We start from the raw sequence: 10,382 nt of genomic DNA on the forward strand, positions 1-10,382 counted from the left end.
CATCTATCGACATTTAATTTAAAAAAAAAATAATCGATTTTATCGATAGTGCCATCGATTTTTTGCCAGCTCTACAATGCAGAGTTATGATTTCATTACATCTTTCGATGCAATCTACACGGAGTTATGAAAAATGCACTCCGTTGCTGCAACAAAAAAAATTTAGTTCACATTGTTTACACATTTTGGTAAACATTCCCTCTGTTCCAGAACCTGCAAGAAGCTACTATTTTTTACTACGATAACATTTTTTCCTTTATGTTATCGGAAAAAATAGTAAATATTAGTAGATTCTTGCAGTACTGGAACATACCAAATGTGAAAAAAATATTAAATTAATTTTTTACAAGGATATTTTCCATTGTGTTTCCGTACTTTTTAATGGTAATGTTAGAAAAACGAGCGAATTGTCAAAAATTTCTTTCCCATAGAAATTTCCTAAAAAATACGGGAATGAAAAAATGACGGAAATTGCAAAAACTCCAGCAGAAATGTCAAAATCAACGTATCAGCTATCGTATTTAGACGCAAATGAACATGTTGTTAGTTTCTACTAGGTTAAAATTATATGGCAGAAAACAGGAGAAGAGGGTGTTAATTGGCGCTATTTTTGTTTAGAGAGAAGTGATAGTCTTGCTAGTTTTCGGAGTACGGGAACGTATTTTTAGCACTAAACGGGAAGACTACTGCAAGTAGTAATATTTTGCAGGTTCTGAACATAACTTTTATCTATCAAAATTTATTATTATGAGATCTGTTCCAGAACATAAAGGAAAAATTGTTATCGAAGTAAAAATTTGTAAATTCTTGCAGGATCTGGAACAGAGCAATGATGTCTCAACGATAAAATCATTTTTTTATTTTTTCATTTGTTAGTACTATAAATAATTAATACGACATATAGATAATTTTACGATAATTTTCGAAATAAAGTTGTAAAGTTATATATTGTCGTATATTTTTGATGACTAATTCAATTTACAACAACTTGTTTTGAAAGTTGTGATATGTTCGAAATCAATAAAAAAATAAGTGTAAATACCGGGGTGTATTTCAGGATTTCGTGAACTCCAGTGGATTTTAGTGCGCAAGTGTAAACTTGGCATATGTATGTATGTAAATCAGGGTTGTATTTTAGGACAAATTGCCTTGTATTTAAAAGAAATGTGCTCAGCAATTATTCAGAACGTTTATAGAGAAATTATTCTGCAGCCGAAATACTCAGAAATGTGTTTAGCAATTTTTGAGGTGACTTTTTCAGACGTTTTCATGTCGGTTACACTGACATTTGATAGTTTTTAAGGAAAATTGTCATAAAAGCCACCTTAGTCATTTTTCTATTTTGAATCTAAAGGATTCAATCTATTTCTTGTACTTTTCTTTCCCGTACTTATATTTGGTTTACATTTAAGAAATCCGCTCGATTTCAACTTTCAATTTTTTTGCGTATACGCCAAATGAAAACTCAATGGAATTGACAGTTAAAATCGAGTGGATTTCGTAAATGTAAACCAAGCATTATGCCATAAAAAAATAGGTCTGTTCGATAACCCAAAAGTTTGTACAATGCTGTTCGATAACAAACTTGTTCAATAAAAGAGAAATGAGACGTAGTTTTAAGTACTTGCAAGAACTAGCAAAAACTTTTTACTTGCGAAGTTATCGTACAGACCTAATGTTAATTTGGATCATGTTACCATCAAAATTAATATGCTGTTTATATTCAAAGACATAAATACAACAAGATAAGACATTTTGTTTGCTATCATTCTTCAGTGAATGGCTTTTGAATTTAACATAATTGGTCTGTTCCAGAACTGCAAGAATCTGCTAATTTTTACTATTTTTTCCGATAACATAAAGGAAAAAATGTTATCGTAGTAAAAAATAGTAGCTTCTTGCAGGTTCTGGAACAGAGCAAATGTTATATCACGATATGGTGATATAACATTTTTTTCTTTTATACATTTTTACGTATTTAACCGAATTTACCGATCCAATTGACATAGAATTATTCTTGAATAGATCCTTAAATTCATAAATTTCGTTTCTGATACCATTACATGAAATGTTCCTCCTTGGTTGCGATTTTGAATTAACTGCAACCTGTTAAGGGTAATGTTTCTATACAAAGTTTCGTAAACATTTTTTTGTTGCATGCATTTTGTCATGTCTTAGTTGTATTTATGTCTTTGTTATATTATAGCCTTTTGCAGGGTTAACCTTCTTTATGAGGATTTATTTGAAACATAAGCAATGGAATTGACATTTGAAACCCAGTGGGTTTGTTAAATCCGATTATATATAAACGTACTATAATGCTCTGTTCCAGAACCTGCAAAATGTTACTATTGTTTACTACGATAACAGTTTTTCCTTTATGTTATCGAAAAAAAGTAGTAAAAACTAGTAGACTTTTGGAGTTCTGGAACGGACCATAAAGGAACTGAGCTCGGCTCGAATTTTCTTTAAATATGATGTAAACGTAACATAATACTATTGCAACAGGTTCATAAAGTCAGTCTTATTGTCTAAAAATAAATACATGTTTTAAAACAACGTCATTTACATCCACATGCACATGGTATATAACAGTATATGAACAAAACACCCGTTTGCAGTTTAGATGAATCCTTTTACATAGCTCTTATATGTATGTGCGTCGCCACCTTCTCTGCATCTGTTCAACACATGTCAGCCCTCTGCTTTATTTCAGTTCAAAACTCCTTATTTTTGACTACCACCCTGCCTGGTTCGTTCGGTCAGTCATTTTCTGTGCAGTCTCTTATGTTTCTTCTGTCGATGTTGATTGCTAAATGTATGCGTCGCATGTTTGCGTTTGTGTTGTATCCGTGCTCTCTCTCATTCTGTGTATATGTGAATCCAACAACAATTCACGACGTCCGTCAACGTAGCCGAACGGCAAAGCTACATAAAATTAACAGCCGACAACCACTTCGTCTGCCAGTCCCAATTCAGTTGCGTTCAGTCCACGTCGGCGTTTACGTCTTCGCTCGGTAAATGGTGTTGTGCTCGTTCCGTCGTGTTCGACAGTAGAATAGAGAAATTACTTTGTACAAAATAAAAAGAAAAGGAAAAAAATAACATCATCCATAAACTGAGTTTTTTACAATTGGATTTCTTTGGTGGAGCAAAAAAAAAAGAAAACAAATTTTGTGGTTCAAAATAGCGAATTGGTGCTGTGCAGTAGCAGTAGAAAGAAGAGTGCCAGCCATCATCACCTAATCATTTTTTTGAGTAAGAACAAAAAACAAACAGTCATTGACGTTGTGATTACGACGGATACAGCAGGCAGGCAGTAGTCACTGGTACAGCCAGCTTACTTTTTTTATTGTTGGTGCCGTCTTTTTGATAGGAGAAAATTTAGGCGCTTAACTTTGCTGCATCGCCAACAATTGGAAAACAAAAGAAACGGGACTGAGGCTCCCATCATTCTTATCAGAAGAAAGAAGGCAGAACAAAAGAACTGCAGCTTACGCCTTATCCACAACAAAAAAAGAAAGGAGACTGAGGCCACTGCAACAACGGCGACGATTCTCCTCTCAACATGGATGCCAAAATCGATCCAGCTTTGGAACAGCAGTTCGACTTAAATCTCATCGAAGCTGTTAAAATGAATCCCGTCATTTATGATCGTTCACATTTCAATTATAAACATTTTGTGCGTAAGGCTCAGACCTGGAAACAAATAGCTGAATCTTTGGGAGTTCCAGGTAAGGATTTTTTGGAGGAATACATGTACATATTTTACAATAGGAAACATCACATGTGTTTGTGTGTGTCCACATATTTAATGTGGATATTTAAATCAGCACATTATTTGAAAACTGCTAGATATGAACATTGAATGGATATCCCCAACTTGTAGTTACACACACACACGCAAACATCTTATGAATTTTTTAATATCTGTGTGTCGATTTATGAACATATTTTTTTATCATTTTATTACTTGTTTTGCTGTAATACATGAAAATGTACAGCTCACAACATTGAAAATTTAAAATAATTGTGTATCTACAACAAAAACGGTTTGGGAGGGACGAACACACAATTCAAAAACTATCACTACATCCGCGTATACACACACATTCGTGCACCACCCATGTGATTTTTTTTTTTTTTGATATTCCTCTTAATGTAAATCACATTAACCCTGTAATTCAACTTTATTATTTAAAACTTTGTTTTCTGATGGAAAATAATCCAACCGCTTTGTACAATACAATGATTGCAATAACGTATAGCTGTCAGCCTTTTAGATAATTTCTAACCGACAGTACTGTTCCAAACACAAAAAACCTCTCGAGGTCTATATTGCTGCTTTGCTTTGTAATAACACAACGAAGCAACATCAACGGCACAACGACTTGTTCAGCGTTTTTGGGTTAGAGGGGGAAACATTTGTAGTCGCAGAGAGGAGAGTAACCAGAAACAAGCTAGCCAGCCGAGACGGAAGACAGGCAGAAAGACAAACGACAAAGTCGCCGTGTATATACTGTGTCGCTTCTGCTACATCTACAGTAGGGTAGTACATACATGTGTGCGTACGTGTGTGTTGATGTACATCTGTCGCTTTCATTTTACAGAGCCCCCAGCCAGCCAATCAACCACCATTTACGAGTTGTTGTGTGACTGGCTTGCTTTGCTGCTAACCGTGTCGCGCGTTGTGAATAGTCAGCCAACTCGTTGTTGATGGTCGTTCGGTCTCGGCTCGTCTCTTTTCGTGTGTTCATTAACGTTGTTTTTTAACGCAGCTGTACTTTTTATGTGCTGTCTGTAGTTTTGACGACGTTATCGTATTCGTTGTGTTCAGTATGTTTTTGTTGTTTTTTTGTTTTCTGCCTTTCTCTTCACCTCTTCCTAGCAATACTTTCCCCCTTCATGCGATAGCTCTTTATGTTATTGTTTACAATGTCTGGATGCGAGGGGGTGGGGATGCATTACACGTGCCACTGGGAAAAATTTCTGTTTTGAATTTCACATAGAAATGCATCTCCACCAGAAATAATTTTTGTTTTCATAGCTAGCCAGTATGATGCAGCGCTGCTAAGTCCAATTTTTAGTTCTCTTTTTTTTGCAGCGCATGAAACGCATACCATCTTTATTTTTAGGCAGCAAACACCAACAAATGCTCTTATTGTCATCATGATGACGAGCAGGAACTGAGCTAAATGTCATGTTTTTTTTTCTTATTTGTTAGGACAGGTCGGGGGAGATCTTTGGGGCGTTGGGTAGTTGATGCGGATGTGTTGTGGTAGTATTTCATTTGACAAAATCTGGTCAATCAAATATACCTGATAAACATGCCCCCCTACAGTGGGCATGGAAAACTATACTCACACTCTTCTCTATAGCGAATAGTTTAATAACACGTAAATTTGTATGTATTCTCTTTACAACGAATTTTCTCTATAGCGTATTAAATCTTCGTCCCTTTAGCTACATACAGTATGCAAAGTTCATATTCGTACACCCATAAAAACTGCATAAAATCGTTGTTAATTACATACATATTTATGGTCTGTTCCTTTACTTTTGAAAATAGTAAAACTGGTAAAAGTTGTAAATTGCTCCCATATGAATTGTATTGTGTCTGAAGTAAAAAAGGAACGCTTTTCGAATAAAAAGTGGTAAAACTTAAAGATTCTTGCACGTAAAGGAACAGAGCTTTCATATGCAAATGTTAAACAATTGATGGGAATTACTATGAAGGCGTCATCTATACCTAAATGACGGAATAAATTAAAAATTCGTTTTGATATTTTTAAATCTTTCCTCTTCATAGTAATAACCATCAATTGTTTCATATTTGCATAAAAATGGTGAATAAATAACGATATTATTCAATTATGAGGCGTGTACATACGAACTTTGCATACTGTACTTCATAGAGAAGTTTGACTGTAATTCACATTGCAGTGCTAACACGTACAATGCTACGTTTACATCATAGTGGAATAATAAGGTCCAACGCCAAAAACAGCTGATCTTCATACCAGTTGTCAAAATGCGTTATTGTGAATAAAATCACATACAAAATGTAAACAAGCAATTCACAGTAATACATTATTGCAAGCAAATTTGACGTTTGACATGATTTGATGTAACACCTTCTTATTCCACCATACATTTAAAATGATCTTTAATACCCCGGTTACACTTAACCGGATTAACCCAGTGGGTTTGGATTTCAAATGTCAATTCCATAGCGCAAACCATGGTACAATAATTCTTAGGTAGGCCACAGCTAACAGCTGATTACAATTTTTTTTTTTTTGTTATGGCTTAATCTGTCAAAACCGTGTTGACATGCAGAGTTGATATTTATTATTGATCAAAAAAATTCAACTCTGTTTTGTTTTCATTTCAACATTTCGTTCTTCTTCTTCTTTGTATACTCATCCGTTATCATTCATCAAAACAATTTTGACGTTTTAAGCCATAGCGACAGGGTTGTATTTTTTTGGCGATTCTCATACCTGGCCTACCTATGAATTATTGTACCATGGCGCAAACGTAAAATAAATCCTCTCGAAGTGGGTTAACCCGGCAAAAAACTGTAAAAAAGTGTAACCGTACTATAAGCTGAAAACAGATACAACGTTTGAGTAAAGTCTTGTATCATTTCATCTGCCAGAAATGACACAAAACTTTACTCAAACGTTGGATGTGTTTTCAGCTTTAGTCCGGATTTACATAAGGCAATTTGCTCTTGTTGTGTTACACTTAACCGGATTAACCCAGTGGTGGTTTGGGTTTCAAACGTCAATTCCATAGCGCAAACGTCAAAAAACTCTAATGTAAGCGTACTATAAGAAAGGGAAGGAAAGATAAATTACACAGTACGTTCACACATCACTGGATTTAGTTAATCCAGTGGGTTTCAATAGTCAAATCCATTGCGTAGAGTACGTCTAAAAAATCCTCATAAAGGAGATTAATAGCCGGTGTATATTATAGCTTTTTGTCGGGTTAACCTTCTTTATGACGATTTATTTGGCGTATACACAATGGGATTGACGTTGAAACCTAGTGGGTTTATTAAATTCGGTTATATGTAAACCTCCTAAAAAACCGCCAAAAGCTCAAATGCGGAATTCGATTCGATAGAGTACCTATTTACTCTTGAATGAAAATAAAACGAACTACAGATGGGCGCATTATGTGTTGCTGAATAGACAGTTCCTGCTGACATGTTATCAGCCGAGTCACCCTCACCCTAAAGCTAAAAGCACATCCAACGTTTGAGTAAAGTTTTGTATTGTTTCTGGTAGAAGAATAAAGAAAAAGTGAAACTTGGGTGCATTTTGTCTTTTATTCATCTACCAGAAATGACACAAAACTTTACTCAAATGTTGGATGCGTATTGGGAGCGGATTTTCCTAGTAAAACTCATTCCACACTGGCACAACTAAGGTCCGATTATAGCAGCATTATCAACTCCTACAGAGTTCGCATTGCTACCAATATTTTAAACAGGTGGTCCCATAAACCTCCCCGGGGCACTGGAGACTTCTCTCATATCAATGAGTGCATGCCAATTCAAATTAGTTCAATTATATGGGACCTAATTTGTATCGCCGAGTCTGAACGGCGTGTATTACGAAACCATTTATGGAGAAGTTGTACATGGCTGGAATACTAAGGAAATGTCGCCAATATTACGCTGAGGGGTATTTTGTCACCGTTGGAAATATGATGTTTTTGCCCGGTCTGCGAATCGAAACTGGGCGACAGAGTGCAAAGCGGACGTGCTTACCATTGCTCCACGGTGACAATCCAGTATTTACGCAAATGCCTGTCCTCACCCACGAATTTAATTCCTTCGACTTGGGAACTCCTTTCCTTTACCGACCCACCGCAGAAAATTATGAAAAAATTACCACAGATAGTGCTTTTTATCCCGATTCGAACCATGTATTGCTTTTGTTGCGGAAATGTATACTTCCCGATATATGGGCCTCCAAAGATCCACAAAGGTCCTAGTCTAAAATGTTGGCAAACCACTGCAGAAAACTATGAAAAAATTACCAGACATAGTACTTTTTACACCGAATCCAACGAAAATATTTAATTTAAAAGAAAATGTTGTTCCCGTACCCGAGATTTGCACCTGTCCATAGGAGAAAGTCTTAAATCCCGGCCAAGGCCGACCATTTAGAGAAAAATATCTAATTTAAAAGAAAATTTTGTTTCCATTCCCGAGATTTGTACCTGTCCATAGGAGAAAGTCTTAAATAAGCCTCGACTTGTGCTTACGGCAAAGCATTTTAATTGGCAACATCCATTCCTATTCACACAGTCCTTTTATGAATCTACATAACAATTCTTTAAATTATCTAAACAAAAATATATAATACCGTTTCCATTTCTTCTCTCTCTTTACAGAACAAAAATGTACAAAACGTTGGAAAAGTCTGCGTGACAAATTTGCCCGCGAACTGAAAATCAGTCAAGATTCGCGATGGCGTTATTTCAAGCAAATGTCATTTCTAATGGAATCAATACGCCAGTATCGTGAATCATTGTTGGGCAAAGTATCATCGGCCGGCATACCTGCCAATACTACAAACACAGTTACGGCCCAGGTGGAGGCACCCCAACAAACCCATCAACATCAGCAGTCACAGCAACAAGTAGTTGATTTGTTTACAACACCGTTTAATGGCAGTGCCACAATAACAACACAATCACTGACAGGACATCCACATGGTATGTAGTTGCTGCTAACACTATTTTATTTGGCCAACAATTTACCTCAAACTCCTTCTCGTATTACCTCTCATTACAGCTATTGTCCTTACTGGCGACGCTGCACAATTGGCTGCTGCCAACAATGCCGTTAAAGACCAAAAGACCTACTATTATGAGCCCGTAATGAAACGTGAACGCATTGTTGAAGATGATCAGCAACAACAGCAGCAGCAGCAACAACAACAGGCAGCGCAGCAACAACAACAGCATCATTCTGATATGCTGAGCTCCATAAAAATCTTCCAAAACAGCATTAGCCAAAATGTTAGCGCCGAAGACCAGTCCTTTGGTGTGGTTGTCACTGATATGTTAAATACGCTGGGCGTACGACAGAAAGCAGAGGCCAAAGTTCACATAATAAAATATCTCACCGATATGCAATTGTTGGCTCAACACAACAAGTACTGAGATACGGTTATAACATTAACAGACAAAACATGCACAACAATGTTCTCATTCGTGCCACATCACTCGGCCAATACCACAACCACCAATAACACAACAGTAGACAAAGTCGTCGCCATAGATGCTACAGCTGATGCGCGAGGTACAGAGGAGCTTGAAAACCACAACCACGACGACTAACTGATGAGCCATGGATAGCTGAGAGTGCAGAACATTGGCATGCCATTAAACACGAACATACAATAAATAAATTTTACTAGTCGGAAAATCTTCAAAAGATGTTAAGACTAGGGCAATTGCAACTCGCGTTGATGTGTTCGGCGGTGTGATATTTATAAATAACTTATATATATTTTTTGCATTTGTAAAAGGCAACTAACTATCCTTGTGTTATGATGTAATCTTCTATACGGATGATACGGATTAATAAGACAGAGAATATAATAAGACAGTACTGCCATATATAGAATATAAAACCATATAAAAAGAAAAACATGTGAGTGCTGGGCTTGTATTGTGTTTATGCCGCGCAATACCACAACAATTATGTAAATATTTTTTTTTTTTAAATAGTAAAACAAAAACAACTTTTACTTTTAAGATTTCTTAATACGTAATGTGTAACTTTATTACTACCTAGATAATAAGTATTTAATCATACAAAAATACATACTGCTAAATATGTAGACAAAAAAACTGATAGTTTTTCTATTTTCAAGCAATTGTCGTCAATTAGCTGTGGATTACTTACTACTCTCAAGAAGACCCCTTTGAAGATGCTTTCTATTTATAGAAGACCCTTTGAAGGGGCTTCTATCCATAGATAACCTCTTCGAAGGTGCATTTATCTTTAGAAAGCACCTTTGAAGGGACTTCTATCTATAGAAGACTCATTTGAAGATTCTTCTTTCTATAAGGTATCTCTTTGAAAGGGCTTTTTTCTATAAGAGATTTCTAACTATAGAAGACTCCTTTGAAGGGGCTTCTATCTATAGAAGACCCCTTTGAAGGGACTTCTATCTATAAAGACGCTTCTATTTATAAAACATCCTTTGGAGGGGTTTTATAAAATACCTTTTTAAAGGGGCTTCTATCTTGGCAGACACCTTTGAAGAGACTTCTAACTATAGGAGATCCCTTTGAAGGAACTTTCATTTATAGAATACCGTTTTGAAGTGGCTTCCATCTTTAGATTACCC

At 35.9% G+C, this 10,382-nt stretch overlaps 1 protein-coding gene across 2 annotated transcripts; it reads left to right on the top strand.

Annotated features, from left to right (window-relative positions):
- Positions 1–1,614: 1,614 nt before the first annotated feature.
- Adf1 (Adh transcription factor 1) lies at positions 1,615–9,676 on the top strand. 2 transcript variants are annotated; one of them, XM_073991734.1, is made up of 4 exons: positions 1,615–1,712; positions 2,444–3,734; positions 8,413–8,736; positions 8,816–9,676. In XM_073991734.1, exons 2-4 carry the CDS (start codon positions 3,569–3,571, stop codon positions 9,184–9,186), a joined length of 861 nt encoding a protein of 286 aa, XP_073847835.1. In that variant the 5' UTR covers positions 1,615–1,712; positions 2,444–3,568; the 3' UTR covers positions 9,187–9,676. The 2 variants fall into 2 exon arrangements, with proteins under 2 accessions (XP_073847835.1, XP_073847834.1); XM_073991733.1 differs by lacking the exon at positions 1,615–1,712 and having other exon boundaries at positions 2,443–3,734.
- Positions 9,677–10,382: the final 706 nt, after the last annotated feature.

This window comes from Musca autumnalis, unplaced genomic scaffold (assembly GCF_047663935.1).
Source record: "Musca autumnalis isolate F117 unplaced genomic scaffold, ASM4766393v1 scaffold_5, whole genome shotgun sequence".
In the NCBI taxonomy this organism is placed as follows: domain Eukaryota; kingdom Metazoa; phylum Arthropoda; class Insecta; order Diptera; family Muscidae; genus Musca; species Musca autumnalis.